Raw genomic sequence first — 18,429 nt, 5'->3', positions numbered from 1 at the left:
TTTTAGCTACTATCATTAGAAGGCAAACTTGGAGGAGTATGATTCGGCTAAAATTGTGGGAGGTGGGGTGCAGCTTGTGGATTTCATTAAGGGTTCCCTACCTATCCCACATAATCTGACTACTGAACCAAAGGGGGGATTCTGTGGTCTTGCATCTTCTGCTGATTGAACCCATCTCAATGCATGCAAATTGCCACCATATCTCTTCTCAGAATTTATTTTATTTTGCAAAGGAAACATACCTTCCTATCTCGCCTCATAACAGAGTCTCTGTTATTGTGGTCATTCTGGCTGGCAGTTAAGTTGTAAATTAGGCTTATATTGAAGATTTATTCCTTCCACAGAGGCCTTGATACACCAGGATATGTCCCTCCTTATACCTGTGCTATCTGTTCTCAGGGGTTCCAGATCCACCCATGAATGTTCACCTTTCAGTGGCCAGCAGCACTTCTGTGGATGTTTCCTTCCAGGAGCCCCTAAGTGTCAATTCAGCCATTGTCACCAAATATAAAGGTAAATCCAAAGGATGCTTAGAACCATATTACCCAAGAATTAAACTTACATGGACCTGTGAATTGATTTTTTTCTCTCTTTTGGAACAATCCTTCTTGAACGGGAATCTGATCCAAGTAAATTCCTAAGGGCCCACTGATTCAGTTCCAAAATTCACCTTTTTTGAATTATTTGTTGCCTGTCATTTTGAGGTGAATAATTTATGGATATACATTGAAGATGTGAAGGTCCAAAGAGAAAAAAGGAATGCATCAGCATAGTTCAGTGGTACTGAACTGTAGTTTACAGGGTCTAAAATCTGCTTACATACAGTTATATCACACAACATATGTAGTACAACTGCCATAATGACTGGGAGATGGACATCAAATACTGATCCATCTATGCATCCTCCAAGCCTTAATCAGTTACCATTGCCTTTAAAAATTATATATTAATTTTATGAAGAGCTTGCATAACATGTAATAAATATTTTTCAATGCAATTGTAACTTATTAAGATATGGTAAGTTATCTTTTTTTCGTTTTATGTCTTTTAAGATTTGAAGGTCTGCAGGCAGGGACTGTCCAGTCATAAATCTTTTTACAGTTCCTAGAATACTTTGGGTGCTATATGAATTATGATTATAATAGACCAATCTGATGGATTACATAATCTCAGGCCTAGTTTCAAAAGTTATACTGTCCTAGCCTGTTGGTTGTTGGGAGAGTCTGAAGATTTGTCAAACCAATCTGTTTTAAAGGCCCAGGCACCATAACTTGTATGGGGCTCACAGTGGCCTCCCTACCCATCTCCCTGGGACATAGGAATCTGCTATATATTTAGACTTTACACCAGGCACATTATTTCATAGAGCTCAAGGAAGGCTGCTTTGGTGCCATTGATTGGTTGGTTTTATGATGTTCCTTCGCAGTGATGTTAACAAAGTGAGGGATGTCCCTGTGGAAATCTTTATGAGCAGGTTGTAGCAAAGATGGGGTGGGGTAGAAAGGCCACTTAGATGTATAGATTATGAACCTGAGGGCAGAGACTGCCTTACTACTAATCTTTGTAGACTACTGTCTGAGTCTGTTTGGCTAAGGAACAGGGTAAAAATGCTTTCAAATAATTAAGGAAGGTCAGGAATGAAGTGACCGTCTCCCACTGCAGTCCTTCCTCCAGGCTTTGTGAAATACATGACCTTGCTATCAACACATCAGCCCTGATGGTGCTGTTGCTGAATGCCAGATGAGCCATAATAAAAATAAATGATTCATATTTCTGGGGGGAAGTGCTGGCCTGGCATGTATGGGCCATTTCAGATGGCTTGGGGGACCAACTTTCAAGCCTACTTTGTAGTGGTGTTGGCAATGAAGCAATATTTCTGCTTCCCCATTGCATCCTCAACTTGCTGCCCAATATAGCCCAAGACCTTTCCCATGTTCAGGAACACATAGATGCCTGCTAAGAGTAGTAGCCTCTTTGAGGATAAAATTGCTTACATCTACAGCAATTTGGATACCGCAGTTCTTGAAATACAGTCTGTTCATAATTCCAGAGCACCATCTAGTTAAATACTGTTGGATGAGTTATGATTATTGAGGTCCAATGACACTGATAGGTGCTTGGAAGAGTATCATCTACTATAACTTGCCTAGTTTGCTTTATAGTTTGCTTTGTGCAGAGGGTTGACAGGTTTGTTCCTGGATGTTATAAAGGCCAGCTTGCAAAAGTGGCTGTTCTCAGTCACCTTGAAGTAGCCAGTTGTGTAGTGGCTCTTGGGGAAAAAAAAACCTTCACTGAACCCAGAAAATAGCAGCTAGTTGTTCGTAGACCCTTTGGGGCAAAATGCTCAGATGAGTTGTATAGGCAACTTGAGTCACTCTTGAATGAGACCAAGTATCTAAATGAATTTCAATTTAACGTCTAATATGGAAACACCTTTGGTCATCCTGAAGGATGATATCCCAGGAGATAAATCAGGAAAGTATGACCTTGTAGATTCTCCTGGACCTTTCAGTGGTGTTCAGTACCTTTAAACATCTTTCTGGACTAACTATCCAGTATGGGAATGAAGGGCACCGTGCTTCTGTTCCAGTCTGGATGGCATTTTGATTAGTCTGATCCATTGCATTGTGGGACTCTTCTTTATCCCCTGTGCTGTTTTAACGTATACATGAAACCACTGAGTTCATTCCAGGATCTGAGATTTGATGTCATCAGAATGCAGATTATACCCAGCTGTTTATCCTGTTCAGTCACCTCAGGGGAAGCTGTGGAAGTGCTGAGCTGCCGTCTAGGATCAGAAGATGAGTGGTGATAAGAGATAAGGCCTCAGTTATAAGCACCACCTCTGGAATTCCCTTCCCTCTGTTTTTATCTATTTTATTTGCACAGGCACACAAGAGATTAAACTGAATTCTTAAAGATATGCTTACTGTTTGTTTTCTTTGGTTTATTGTATTTGTTTAAAAATTATTTTATGTTACCTACTTTAGGACTTCTGGCTAAAGAAAGGCAAAGAGATTACTTAAATAAATAAATAGTCCAGGGTTTCATGTGGCAGTTCCTGCGTGCAGTTTCATCTCAGTTACTGCCAAGCTCTTCGTAATTTTGCAAACTGATTTTGCATTTGAAATATTTAGACATTATGCATCCACCAAATTTGCATAATTCATGGAGATTACTGCGCTTAAGTTTTCTAGTTGTTGAATTTGAAATATTTTCATGCCTTTCTTCTAGTCCATCTTGGTTGGTGGCCACTTGTGACATGAATCCATCTCACCACTTCTCCAGAATCTGCTATTCTGAAAATTTGGTAGAAAGTGCCTTATACTTCTTCTGTAATGTGAGAAGGAAATACCGTATTTTTCGCTCTATAACACGCACCAGACCATAACACACATGTAGTTTTTAGAGGAGGAAAACAAGAAAAAAAAAATTCTAAACAAAACAGTGGATGTATGATTTCTGTGGTTCATGCAGTGGCCATAGACATGTGATTTGACAGTGAGTTTGGAGTAGCCCAATACAAAAATCCTGAGGATCCATGTGGATCCATGCTTTGTAACCACGTTTTTGCACCACTGCGACTCCAGGCAACAGTGGGTGCGTGATTTTTTTGGTAGCCATGGACTACCAAGATGTAGCCATGGACATGTTATGTGATCTGATGGTGAATTTGGGTTGATCCGGTGCAAAAATCCTGAGGATCCATGTGGATCCGTGCTTTGCAACCACGTTTTAAGTGGGGAGGGAAGGAAAAGCACTCAAGGGACAAGGAGCATGCATGGGGTGTGTGGAGAAGGATGCTGCTAATAACGCTATTTAGCGAGCTGAGTGGGGAGGAGAGAGGGACAGAGAGCCTGCTTGCTTTAAAGGAGCCAACCGGACAGGAGCCGCTTACACTCGTGTAAGCGGCTCCTCTCCTCTCCCACTTTGCTCCTTTAAAGCAGCAGGCTCTCTGTCCCTCTCTCCTCCCCACTCAGCAGCTCTTCTCCCGCTTTGCTGTTTCAAAGCGAGCCACGGAGGAGGGAAAGAAGGGGAACCATGGATCCTCTACTCACGACTGCAACAGATCCCCCCGCCATCTGTAGTCATTCGCTCCATAACACGCACAGACATTTCCCCTTACTTTCTAGGAGGAAAAAAGTGAGTGTTATGATGCAAAAAATACGGTATATGGCTGATTTATGGTAGTGTCTAAATGGTGCTGGTTCTACAATAGGCAAGTTGCTTTTTGCTAACAGTTTTAGAAATGTCTTCCCAAGTGCTCACTCAAGTTGAATGCCATAACTCTGTCCCATCTTCAGGCTATTTGGATCCCATAAAAGCATGTCCCTTTTTGGCTTCAACACCTGCTCCCTCAACATAGAATTCCCAGCAGTTTAAATCCTTTGTGTCCTGTCATCATAACTTTGGCTTTCAGAAGAATTTTCCTTTACCAGTCTCCACCAAATCCTGCCACTTAATCTACTTTGTCTATTTCCCACCCTCTCTCTGTTGCCTTTGTTTGGTACATCTGTTGTGCTCTCTCTTTTATCTCTGGGTTCATCAGCTTGACTGTTCATCTTTTGGCCTGCCTTTTTTGCCTTTAACTCTTTCTGTTACGTCTCCTGTGCTGAGATAAAGAGTGGAAGTAACCCTAGCTTTAGAGACGTCTCTGCTGCGCTATGTGCAGCTCCTGCATTGCACATTTGGCAGGGAGTTAAGTCCTTTGAATATGAAAAAGGTGTGCCCTGTTGTTGTTGCGCTCTCTCTCTCTCTCTCTCTCTCTCTCTCTCTCTCTTTCTCTCAATTGACACCTTCCCTCCCCGCCCCCCCCAGCTCTTTCATGCCTTTTTTCTCAATACATTTTTCCAGTATGCACAGCTGGTCCCGCTGTAGCTGGTTCTTCAGTTTCACAGTCAATCCCCTTACAGCAGCTGTACCATCCCTGGCAGCCTAGCTTTCTAATCTAGCCCTGACTGACTGCCAAGCACTACATCCTTTGCCTTACTGATGAAAGACTCCCAATTACTGACGGAGTGGCTGTGCTTTTCCTTTGTTTGCAGTCGAATGGAGCTGCTCCCCCACCTTCTCCCCACCGCTGGGTGAAGTGGTGATCAACAAGCTGAAAAACCTACATATCACCATCCATGGCCTCCTCTCGGTGAGTAAGTTACTGTGCTGTGTGCTGAGCCACAAGGGTACTTCAGGGAATGACCCCAATTGATCCCTTCATCCCATACTTCTTGTAAGCTAACTCCAGTGAACCTCTGCCCACCAGACAGCCAGAATATGAGGATGTCTGAATGATTTTCTTAAGTAAAGTGCCCATTTCAGGGATTGGTACTTCTTCACACAACACTGAACTTATTAAGTTAACTGCATGCAGGTAGCCATTTTAAGTTCCCTGAAATGTGTGTGGCCTATTTAGGACCCAATCATTACATTACAAGGCAGCAAGATGCAGCATTTGCCCTAAGCAGGGGATAAGGAGCCCTAAATTCTTTTCCTCTGAAACTTGGTTAAGTGGATTTTGTCATGCTTCCTGATTGAGATAACTATGGTCTAAATAGAGTTTACTCATAAATCTTGTAGTAGTAATAGAGGTGTGGCATAAAACTGAATATGGTTTTTTGGAGTGGGGGAGATAACTGAGGTAAGAGCTCCAACAACAGGCTTCTTGTTTCTGTAGTGTGAGAAAGTAGGTGTCTGAAATGAGGCACATGATATGCAGACGCATGTCATAAATTTATTACTAGGCTGTACCAACTGAGACTGCAGAGGAAAGACCAAATATTTGTATGTTCTCTTCTAATGAAAATCAAGCTGCACATACAACAACAATATATGAAGCAGAAGGGGTCTAACTTAGGTTTCTCCTTATCAGGACATGGTTTTTTCTTGCCACAAATGAGTGCATATTTCCATGCCTGGTCATGAGGCTTCTGGGCCAAATAGTCCAGTACAAAGGCTTGTGGTGAATATTTTACTTATATTTCAGAAACCAAAATGTCTGAGGTTGCCCCTGAGCATAAAGAAGAATTCAAGCAGTCTCAATAATTTAGCAAGATATGAAACTAATTTTTGTTCCTTTTCATGAGTTTTGAGACACGCCTCTTGTGCAACTATTTTTGCCTGTTGTTGTGAACACATTTGTAATTTCAGGGCTGTTCTTTTGGTACCACTTTCTTCCCTTCTTCTTGCTTCCCCACTCATTTTCCCACACTGGCTATCCATATGATTTTGCAATGACGTGACAAGGCTGTCAAACAATTAAGAAACATTTAATGCAGACATAATAAAAACAGTATCTTTAGAAAATAATAATGATTTGTTTACAGTTACCATTTCCCCATGAAATGCAACATGCTAAATGCCAGGAGCAGTTCATAGTTTTCAGTGTATGCATTGCATGGGAAGGAGCAGCCATCCCCAGGCTGAAGTCTCAGGGTCTTGCAGTTGAGCTTTAGTCACTAAACCGTGTGATCCATAGTTTTTTCTGTGATTTCCACCCAATAGCACTCCTTCTCACCCCCCCCCACTCCAAGCCAATAAATCTTATACCCCCACCACCTGCAAAGATCAAACTCTCCACCAGCTCCATGGCTAATTGGAGATGAGAATCAGTGACTCCACTCCAACCCTCAAGTGTATGGAGGTCATGGGTTGGCTGGGACCTGCCCCCCACCCCTGCAGTTTTATCTCTCTGGGAACTGCAGGACCCACACTGCCTGTCAGCTGTCCCCTCCCCATTGTGTGGTGGACAGTTTCCAAGAGCTCAAACAGGAGCCAGACTTCTGAACAAACAGCAAGTTATGGGGGAGAACAGACTGGGAGCTGCAAAGGGATATGATTTTGCAACAAATGGCCTGTAGGCTTGCTCTGCTCCCTTAACCTCCTAAGAAAACTTACATTACACACAATATACCCAATGGAAATGTTTGCTTGTGAAGCTAGTTATGTGATACCATTAGGCTGACAATCAGCTGACATGGTTCAATTGGCTGTGGCCCAAAAAAGAATTTAGATTGATTTTGATCATACATTTAATAGGAAAGACATACTCCACATGTGAAACTGAACTGATAGGAACAATCAAGTTGGGGGTTGGGACTCAAGATAATTTGGTACAGACTGAAGGCTGTCTACAGTGGTACCTCGGGTTAAGTACTTAATTCGTTCTGGACGTCCGTTCTTAACCTGAAACTGTTCTTAACCTGAAGCACCACTTTAGCTAATGGGGCCTCCTGCTGCTGCTGCGCCACCGGAGCACGATTTCTGTTCTCATCCTAAAGCAAAATTCTTAACCCGAGGTACTATTTCTGGGTTAGCGTAGTCTGTAACCTGAAGCGTATGTAACCTGAGGTACCACTGTACACTGCTTTACTGGGCGCAACCAGCAGTCATTCCTACTTTAGGGCAATATTATGCACCCAGGAACTGAATACATAACAAATATTCTTTGGCAAGGTTATGGGGCAACACTGGATGCAGAGGGGAATTCAGATTTATTTCCTGGGTCTCTGCTGGACATCCAGAAAATGTATGTGGACTTGGATTAGATCTGCATATGATCTTTGGGTACTTTTAATGCAAGACAACTTCATTAAACTCTGCTTCTATCTTCACATCACAAATAATTCCTACTTAAGTAATGTGAAATAGGAGGGTTAGTAGGGTTTCCGTTTGTGGTAGGAAGGATATGGAATATGCTGAGTCCTTGGACTGGCACACAGCACAAATATCACAGCAGGGTTTAGAGACTTCTGTGGAGCTGCAGTGCTACCCTGAAGCCCTAACTGATTTTATTTTTAATCAGATATGATACAGATTACAGCTTGTCTGAATTCAATCAGAAATTAAATCTGCAAAAGCTGAACTTCAAAAATCTGTCAGACCATCTGAGTTATTCTGGAGTTTATCAGCAACTTTAGTCTAAACCCATGACACAGGAGAAGACAGAAAGACTGTGCAAGATGGTGATGACCTGCACTGCTTCTGCAAGTTCATAGGCCATAGGCAGTATTGCTCCACATCCTCCCTCTCTTTCAATAATGACATATTATGGAGAACACCTAGTGACTATATTAGTGGAAGGGAAACTGAAACCACCCCTCACCCTTCTAGTCCATGTGACTCCTTATTCCTTTCCCTACAGGGTACAGCTTACTACGTCCAAGTATCTGCCTACAACATGAAGGGATGGGGACCTCCGCAAACTTCAATACCACCCTTTGCTATTCCATCAAGTAAGTAGAAACATCAGGGAGCATCAAACATACACCTTATCGTTCATACCGTAAGGCTAGTTTACTGGTCTTGCTCATGTTTTAGAGCGTAGTGAGCACTCAATGGTATAGAACAAAGGGTACTGTGGCATTCTGAAGACTAAAATAATGATTATGGCACCAACTTTCATGGGCTATTCAAAGATAATTTTAGGAGAATTGCAATTTTTTTAAAGAAAAAGCAGGGATTGACTTACAAACATGCTGTCCCCATTCAAAATGTGCAAGGACAGATAGGTCTAGTAGTAACAACAGTGGTGATGGAAGAGAAGGTATACCCTGGATATACTGTAAGGCACACAGCACACAAACACCAGAACATTGTGTCTCCAAATTCTGGTTATCTGAAACACCAAAGTCCTGCAAATTAACATGCCCATCAGGGATTCCCATGGCAGCATAATTTGCAATAGCAATGCTTCTTTTTATCTAAACATCTAATTATTAAATGGTTCTCTATCCTTATTTCTTAAACAAAAAAGGCCCATATATTTAAAATATTATTTTGGTATCCTTAATCTCCTTTCTACTCTCTTATATATTTATTTTGTTTAGGTTATTGGATTTTTTTGCTTTTCCCATCGCAAGAGCTCAAGCTGTATCACAGTATGATACTTAATATAACCTATCACTAGAAGCCAACTGAAATAAATGTTACACCATATAAGCTTGGGCTTTGGTGAGTCGTGAAGGGACCAGAATCCCTATGTACAGCTAACCTGAAGGGTTCAGTGGTTTATTTATGGGGAGTGAGAAGCTAATACTTCACCTGTATCCTGGGTTTTTAAAGGGTGGAAGCTTTGATACATTCTGGTGGGCTGAGGGAGCAGTTTCCTTAAGTTTTTCTTTTAGATAAGAGAGGTTTGCTGCCCCTGAAGCAGCATCAGAGTTCTAATTCTAATACAGGTCTCAGTAGTGCAGTGGATCAGTATGCCTGGCTATTAACTAAAAGGTTGGTGGTTTGAGCCCACCCAGGGACTTCTGTGGAGAGCATTCCGGCATTGCAGGGATTTGGACTAGGGATTTGGCCCAGCAACCACTTTGGTCGTATATGATGCCTAAATGGGAACAATGCTATGTCATGACATAGCTTCATTCCCAGGAGCATTGTTGGTTAAAAGGAAAGACAGCTGCCCTTACTGCAGAATAGGCAGCTGATTGGAGCTCCTCTGCCACTCTGAAAGGTGGAAAGTCTTTTTGCTTTATTTTGTTTTAAATAAAAGAATACTTGAGGAAGCCTTCTGCCATCTCATCTTGCATAGGTATACATACGCCTGTGTCCCCTAACATGTATCAGTTTTCCTTCTCCCCTGAGAAAGTGGCAGAAAATGCCCCCATTCACGGGCTCAATGAAGGTGATGTATGATTTTCATCCCAGTGTATTACATGAAATGCACATAATAAAGCAAAGCTGAATTCAAGTAAAAGAAAAATTCCAAACTTAATAGTTATATTTTCCCCTGTTTACAATGCAGTTAGATCATAGAATTCCTGTCACTGAGGCCAAGAAGGATTTCCATCCCTTTAACAACAGCCAAGACAAGACAAGGTTTCTGTAAATAATGCTGCTGTTGTGTATAACTTAAGAGATGTAAATTGTGTCTTTCATGGTCAATCATTCTCTAACACGATGAGACATTCATAGTTAAACAACTGTATGTCATTCTCTCCTCTGCTAATTACACATCTTGCTCCATCAACCACAAAGGCAATACCTTTAAGGACAATCCATGTGGTCCAGGGATGCAAATCCATCATGACCAAATTGGAAGTTAATGGAGCTCAGATCGATGGATTAGGCCCTTTAGCTTTGGGTTGTATAATATAGCATGTAACTATAACATTCCAACCTGAGTTATAAAGTAATTTATTCCTTGCTTTCAAATTTTAAAGAAAATATTTCTCCCCTAAATAAAAATAACCAACTTTTGTCACGTAAAAGTGTGCAGCACCTCCCTGGGTGTTTTTAAAGCACCTAAAAATAGCACCAGGTCCCAGCCAAAGTTAACAGAGCTGATCTTTCCATGGAAAACAGCAGCACAGGGGAGTGTATAAACCAATTAATGTAAAGTTAATGTAAAAGGGCTGCTTCCCCCACACTAGCCTGTGCTGCTCAGTAGCTCTGCCACCTCATAACTAAGAAGCACAAGGAAGAGGTTCTATTTATTTATTTGTCTAGGTGAGTTTAACTCTCACCATTACTATGAAGAAACCTCTGCTCAGCTGAAGGCCAGCAGCCGACATGAGGCTGCGGAAATACTGAAAAGAGCTACAACAGACCCAACCTTGTTTGTTACTATGATTTGTCGTCTCCTCCTACTGGCCGCAGCTGTTAAATTCCGTCACCCTTATGAGCAGTTCCCACCAGTGGTTACGGCTTTTGGGTTATTGCTTCTGTATTGCCTAACATAATTTGCACCTCTTAAGACTGAACTCTAATGTAAAGCTAGGAGGAATCCTAGGCAGAACTACCTGCATTTGCGTGGCTATTCCCTCCCCCCCACAGGTGGAATAAATGAAGACAACAGACACAGAGTTCTAAGTTAATGGGCGAAAAAGGCCACAACTTTATTGATTACAGGAAAGAAGGGTATTGGCTTATAGGCATTGGCCCCTAACCGACTATCCGGTCTAACCGGGAAGGGTTAAACACCAACAGGGGGAGCCACCCGAGATGCGTATCCCTAGGCGCTCCCCGAGGGGTTACCGCTCGGGGGCGCGCTTTAGGCCCTAGCCTCCGTAGGTTTCGGACGAGGCGTCGCCCCTCGGAGTCCTCCAAGCGGAAAAGGGGGCGAGCCAAGGGCTGCCCCGACCTTAAATGACCTAACCGGGCACGCCCCCGCCGCCAGCCGATTGGCTGGCGCTGCGGGAGATGCTAATAAGGGAATCCCCAGCCTCCCGCGAGGCTGGCGCCAGCCTCGCGGGAGCAGGTGTGGGCGGGGTCGTGATCCCGCAACCCCCCTCCTCCTGACGGTCGGAAGGGGCATTCTGTGCTAAATAAGAGAAATTGGTATCAAGTGAAAGAATCGGCATCTTTAAAAAAAATCTCAGCAGTCATTAAAACAAGAAATACAGTTACTAGACTTTGGATTTCAGTGATATACTTTAAAACATGTTGGCTTGGTGAAATCCCAGAAGCGGAATACAATTTCCAGTTATCAGGAGACGGGGCTGCAATGCTTTTCATAGCTCCATGCCTAGCAGCATGATGATTAATAGAACATAAATAAATATACTGATTTTTCTTTAATTAGTGTAATTTATTCAAGATACATAATATGATTTTCCTGCCTCCAGAACTTGGAGTACCACAGTGCAGAATTGTGATTTCTAAAACAAGGACTATATGTAACCTTAGTCATACTGCAGATATAGTCTTAAATCGTTATCTTCCATCTTTGCAAAGTCAGGACTTTTTAAACATCAACCTACAGTATGAAACTGGCTGTTAATGTTCTACTGTACATACCCATATTTTTCCTCTGTGTTCTTTCCCTTCCCCCCTTCTCCTACTGTCACCTCTTTCTCTTTTTCAGTCTTAAACCAATTAAGACCGACTTAGCCTGTAACACTAAGCCAAACCATATCTTAGCATGAACAAGCAAGCATGTGGGTTTCCAGTGATGTTTTTACTCCTTCTCCAGTCCTTTCCTTGTTGTGCTACCCAGAGCTAAACCATGGTGTGGCTTAATATGTCTAAATTGAGGCTTACTCCAGACAAACTACAAGCTGTAACCAAGGTTTGTTCTTGGTTTACCACTCATGATCTGTCTGGCAGAGACAAACCATGAGCCCAGGTTCAGACATAATGACATGGCTTAGCCCCAGATAGCATGGCAGTTGCATGACAGAGGGATGCAGCCACACTCTTTGTGTCAGGAACCCTCATGCTTGCTCATTCGTGATTTGGTGTTATGTGCAAACCAGATCTAAAGATTGAAAATGATCATACAAAAGTTGGTAGTGGTGCTATTGCTGGTTTGATTCATTTAGGTAAGGATTGGACCCAGTTGTGGGTCTGACCTGTAAATTGAAAACCACTATATAAGACTAAGGCTTTCAAATGGTGATGATCTTCACCCATTCATCAAGTCTAGCTTTTAGTGTCAATAGATCAATTGTGTTTTGAGCAATGTTTTATCCAGAAAGCTGTTCAGTAGTGTACTATGGGTATGAAACAACTGTGAGGGGGAAATATTGTAATGGACTGGAACTGCTAACAGCTTGTGCTGCTATTTCTCTATGTATTTTATTTGCTTCCCACTTCAGACTGGAGAGAATATGATGGGCGGGCACCAAGGCGAAGAGGTCAAGCTGAAGCTTTGGACCATCTTCTAAGCCAGGTGAAGATGGTGCACCAACAATGTGTGTGTCACGGTGAGTCCCACTTTTGTGTCCATAGGCAGTTTAGATACCAATTCTCTTGAAGAGCCTATTCATTGTGGGAATGTTTAGAGTGACAGGAAAGGATATGTTGTTTATTAATATCCTTCCTAACTTGCGCTAGCAAGTTCCTTTACTTAGCAGAGTGCATTTCCCCTTTACACAACAGAAAACTAGTTGCAAACTCGTGTGAGTTTCTTAAGACAATACACAATTCAATCTGGCTTGTCCAGATTGAAATGTCTTCTAATATTTTCCTGATAAGACCCCTTGAATCCCTCCTAAATGAATAAAGACACCACAGTCTTATTCATAAATAACAAAAAGTAAGTTTACTCACGATTGGGCAGAGCACAGTATGATCCCTGAAGGCAGGCTTTAGGCTTAAAGGTAGGTAAAGGGACCCCTGACCGTTGTGTCTAGTCGCGGACGACTTTGGGGTTGCAGCACTCATCTCGCTTTACTGGCCGAGGGAGCCGGCGTACAGCTTCCTGGTCATGTGCCAGCATGACTAAGCCACTTCCGGGTCATGTGGCCAGCATGACTAAGCGGCTTCTGGCGAACCAGAGCAGCCCACGGAAACACCGTTTACCTTCCCGCCAGAGCAGTACCTATTTATCTACTTGCACTTCATGCTTTCAAACTGCTAGGTTTGCAGGAGCAGGGCCCAAGCAACGGGAGCTCACCCCATAGCAGGGATTCGAACATGCCTTGGCCTTTTACCAGGTCACGCCTACCCACTAGTCACATGCAAGGAAGGATGCTCCAGGCCAGGAGGAACAGGAAGTTTCGACTGGCTGGACCAAACATTTCCTTGCATGTCCACTCTAGCAAAAGAAGGAATGTTGTATTTGACTGCTCTCAGTGGATTACATCCCACATTCATGGTTTGCTAAGGAATTGGAATTGATGGGAAGGAGAAATGGTGAATAGATAAGGCCACTGCTAGCATATTAAATGAAAACTCCTGTTGAAACCTGTGGAAATTCCTATGCACATTATAGTCTTGTCTGACCAGTACCATTCCCCCAACTAAGTGGTAAAAGACTATTAAATATACAGTGATACCTCCGGTTTTAAACGGGTTCTGTCCTGGAGGTCCAGCCAGATCCCAAGGTTTCCGCAACCCGAGGATCACTGTTCTGCGCATGCGGGTGGCAGTAGACCGCTTCTGCACATGCACGTAGGGGCGGGAGACCTCTTCTGTGCATGTGGCAAAACCTGGCCCGATACTTCCGGGTTTGATGCTTTCGTAATGTGAAGTTTACGTAAAGAGGGTTACGTAAGCCGAGGTGCTACTGTACTTGTATCAGGCTCCCAGTGGTTTTAAGAGAATCATTGAAATCTTTGCAGTAATCAGATGCTGTATTTTGGAGAACTATGCATGCTCTATGGAAAAGCTCATGAAGGAAATAAGCTGCTGAAACCCTCAGAAAAAAAAATAATCAAGCCAACTTCCTATGCACCAAGAAGAGAGTGTATATAAATAACCACAGGGTCGAGTGAGGCTAACAGCTGATGTCCCAGTATATTCTTGTTTTCAAAAATGAGTTTGTAAATTATATGAGAATCTCCAGCTTGGTCGAAGCTCTGCTTTCACACCAGATGACAAGGCCTTTCTCTTGCATCCTCCTTGTTGTTCCTACCTGGATCTGCTGACTAATATAACTGTGATATGCAATAAACAAATCTCGACCAGAGCCATAATACTGAACTGCGGAAACCAGCCCTTAATTATGGATGAAATATTATGAAGCATCTTAATGAAATCTTCTGCTGTCTGACTCCCCCAAATTTTAGCTAAGTTATACATCATACCCTTCTAGAAACAATAGCTAATTGGTACCATTACAAAAGGTAAAGGAGACTGGGACTCCTCTAGCTCCCTTGCAATTTGAGCACTGGGGTTAACTGATTTTTGTATGCTAGTGTGGTTTGTTAGTGGTGTTTGGGAACTGAGTTCAAATTCTACAGGCAACTGCTATAGGGACAATCCATGTGATCTAAGGGTACAAATCCAACTACGACTTTTTACTTCTCTTTGAATCTCAAACAAACATAGATTGCTGGATCTTTTGATTATCTTCTGCTTTTTAAATTAAAATACTTAGGACATCCCTCACAGGGTTATTAAGATGAGTGAAACAAGAATTATAAAGCACAATTAAAATAATATATGGAACTTTAATTGTGCTTTACAGTCCTTATCTTCTGTACATATTTAATAGGTTAAAAACTGGTTGCCGCTTGTCTGCTAGCCCTCCTTAGAGATGGAATGTTCACAACCTTTGAGGAGCAAGGCTTAGTTACAGAAGGAACAGTGGAAAGAAAGCAGGGATCCAGTTGGTAGCATGGCTGAAAAATAGAACAAAATAGCCAGCATGCTACAAAATCAGCAGGTTCCTGTAGAATGAATGTGGGTGATAGTAAAGTGTTGAGAGAAAAGAGCGACTGGAACATAGAAAGCTGAAGAAAAGAGAGGTCAAGGGGAAAAGGTGCTGGGAAACCCTCACACAAAAGCTAGGGGGAGGAAGAGCTATGTGAATTTGGCAGAGTAATAGTTTGCACCAAGGGGGAAATGGGGAATGAATGTCATATCTTCTTGGTTTTACCTAATCAGCCTAGTCTTTTATCTTGAATCTTTAGTAGATATATACACAAGCCTAGGTAATAAGAAAAAGGATGAGTTGACAGTAGTATAAATAATGGTTTGTGTAATGCCTTCTGCATGTGCTTTGCTCCTCAGAACCCTGTAAGAATCAGCCACAGAGCAGAAAACATTCTGTCTCCAAGAGTCTGAAGTATCTCTTCCACCCTGGCAGCAAATTCTTAAAAACACTGAAAAGGTAAGGTGGGGGGAGAATATGTCATCCGTCCACCTATGCATCCCCTTGCTATATTTGTTGAGTTTCCCAGAAACCAGGTGTGTGGGTAACTTCACTGTTTCCCAGGCACTTCAGGGGAACAAGGGAAATAGGGAGGTAAGCTGCTGTATCTTTCTTCCATTCCTCACTCCTCACCATGATGGAAAGAATACTTCCCAGTAAAAACAATGATGATGATGAATCCCTCCCAAGATAACTCTTTTCTATTTTCCCAGGGGCCTGTATCTGGCATCAATATTCTACAAGGATGACAACATATTGGTCACGCATGAGGATCAGATCCCTGTGGTCGAGATAGATGACACCTATTCTTGCCTGCTCATGCAGGACTTTCTCTGGTTCACTAAGGTGACCGCTTAGTAGGGTGACTTTTGAATGTGTGTCATTTTAGGTTAAATAAATATGTTTAAAAGAACATTATAAATTTACATCTAAATACATATTTTGTAGTCTATTGAAACATTTACCTTTGACATCCTATTTCTAGTAAGTAAAAAACAATATTGTTACTTAAGACAAATTTAAATATAAGGAGAGGGAACCTAGCATAGGACAATATGAAAAGGTACACAGTTGCAGCGAGAGAGGGACTCTAGTTAGGATACAAACATGTTTCCTCTATTCATTTTTTTAAAAAATGCTGAACTTGGGGAACTCCATACCTGCTGTATGGGCAGGTATGGAGAACTGGGCAGACATGAGAATCCTAAAATGACCTGTTGCTATACTTGATGTAGGTATCGTGCATGTGGGATGAAATCCTGTGGCTGCGTCAGTGTGTCACTGTCTCCCAATCATCGTGTTCCTGCATTCTGCAAACACGTCTCAAGATGCTTCTGGCCATCTCACAGATGCAGGTAAGAGAAGAGGCCTCTTCAAGGCACAGGAGTGCCAAAGATGGGTATTTTGCCAGCTAGGCACATATCACTCATACATCTGATGCTCAATCCATGGTTATTAGGTCAAAATCATTAGATCTGAACTTCAGCTAGATAGATCTAATGCCCTTCATATACAGTAGTACCTCGGGTTACATACGCTTCAGGTTACAGACGCTTCAGGTTACAGACTCCGCTAATCCAGAAATAGTACCTCGGGTTAAGAACTTTGCTTCAGGATGAGAACAGAAATCATGCAGCGGCAGCAGGAGGCCCCATTAGCTAAAGTGGTGCTTTAGGTTAAAAACAGTTTCAGGTTAAGAACAGACCTCCAGAACAAATTAAGTACTTAACCCGAGGCACCACTGTACTAAGCAACTCAGGCAGGTGGGTAGGATTGAAAAGTCAAGGAGATATATCCATCACTAAGAAGGCATTTGAGTTTGAGGCAGAAGCAATTGATAAGGTACAGAGTTTCTTGGGAGTGTTTCTGGCCAGGGGCCAATTTCTGTGTTCCTTTCCAACATAAACTCACCTATTGGGGGAAATCCTAATAATAAATGGTTAGCTGTTCAAACATTTGTTTCATACCCAACATGCACATTGTGAAGCCATTTTGTCGTCTCTGTGCTACATTATTGGGAGCAAAACAGACATTTCTATTTTTATGCTGTATTTTGCATGTTTTAACAAGTATCTTAATAGATCAAGCTTTAATTGATTAACTAGTGCAATTCATTAGTTAAAAGTTTAGTTGCAAATATATAATGCACACCAAGTACTTGGAAGTAGTCCTCCAAAACAGATTCCTTCAATGCCAGTAAAGTAATTATTGAGAAAAGTGATATAGATTGCAGAAAATATTAACCTATTCTTCCTTTCTGCCTGACAACAGACCTCAAAGGTGGCAGAGAATAAGCAGAAATAAATATGTAACAATTTTGAAAATAGGGGGTGACTGAAGATTGGGAGGGCAGTGGTGCAGACTATGTACTCCCTACCAGTTTCCCGATGAAAGGTTATTCAGCCTGGTGGTATTATAAATGATAGTGACATATTGAATGGCTGTACTTGTTGGCTATCATGTATAGCCAGTTCCATATGTGGTTAAGCTTTTTCGCAAGCAAGTTTTTAACTATGTACGATGAATATTTGCATTGACAGACAGCAGAAAGTAAAGATTTCACAAAGCCAATGGCCATCTTAGTCACTCTTCATAATGAGTAAAAAACATTGTGTTCATTCAGATTCACTAAAAACAGCTTTGCCAAAGTGTTGTAATATATAAATGTGTGTAAATTTAATTGGTTAATTGTTAAAATATGTTTTCATCTGTTGACAGCCCTGCTTATTATTCATGTATTGTCAGGTGATTTTGGCTTTAGGTAGCAAAGGAGCACTTCTGCCTGAATATTTAAATGCTCAATACCTTTTACTGTTACAGTGGTACCTTGGTTCTCGAACTCCCGAAACGGTTTGAAAATCAAGGCGCAGCTTCTGATTGGCTGCAGGATCTTCCTGCACTCAAGCAGAAGCCGCAGAAGCTGTTCAGTCAGACGTTCGGCTTCCAAAAAACGTTCGCAAACCGGAACACTCACTTCTGGGCTTGCGGCATCGGGAGCTGATTTGTTCAGGAGCCAAGCCATTCGGGAACCAAGGTACCATGGAAAACCCTTGGAGAGTATAGAGGATATGCTATCTAGAGCCAGACTCCACTCTCCATAAATGACTTTTTCCTCTCTTTGAAGGGTCTGCTGGGAATTCAGGATCTGGGACATGTCTTTTTTGAGCCCATCAAAGACAAGCAGGGCAATATTTTAGTTGTGACCCTAAAGGAGGTGAAGACAAATCAGACCTTTGAAAGCGTCCACTGGGTCCCCCTCTCAAAGCTGCAGACAAGCCGCAAGTCCATCTCATCTCCAGAAGAGCCTACAGCTCTGGATGTGCTGCTGATGACCATGCAGGTGGCTGGTGTGTGTGTGTGTTTGTGTGTGTGTGTGTGTGTGTGTGTGTGTT

The 18,429-nt window shown here is 42.2% G+C and overlaps 1 protein-coding gene across 12 annotated transcripts in view; it reads left to right on the top strand.

Moving 5' to 3' along the window:
• LOC309356474 (ankyrin repeat and fibronectin type-III domain-containing protein 1-like) overlaps positions 1-18,429 on the top strand; it is a 329,664-nt gene that overhangs the window by 290,157 nt on the left and 21,078 nt on the right. For all 12 annotated transcript variants that reach the window (XR_014162814.1, XM_081887937.1, XM_081887934.1 and 9 more), the window contains 8 exons: positions 400-513; positions 5,046-5,143; positions 8,138-8,228; positions 12,537-12,644; positions 15,397-15,496; positions 15,751-15,883; positions 16,273-16,392; positions 18,162-18,377. Coding sequence is in view for 11 of the 12 variants with exons in the window: in XM_081887937.1 (XP_081744063.1) it covers positions 400-513; positions 5,046-5,143; positions 8,138-8,228; positions 12,537-12,644; positions 15,397-15,496; positions 15,751-15,883; positions 16,273-16,392; positions 18,162-18,377 (980 nt within the window). In the remaining variant the exon portion in view is untranslated. The remainder of the gene's footprint in view (positions 1-399; positions 514-5,045; positions 5,144-8,137; positions 8,229-12,536; positions 12,645-15,396; positions 15,497-15,750; positions 15,884-16,272; positions 16,393-18,161; positions 18,378-18,429) is intronic.

The sequence above is a fragment of the Podarcis melisellensis genome, assembly GCF_964234715.1.
Source record: "Podarcis melisellensis genome assembly, chromosome: 14".
NCBI classification, from domain to species: Eukaryota; Metazoa; Chordata; class Lepidosauria; order Squamata; family Lacertidae; genus Podarcis; species Podarcis melisellensis.
This window is presented reverse-complemented; position numbering and strand designations above follow the sequence as displayed.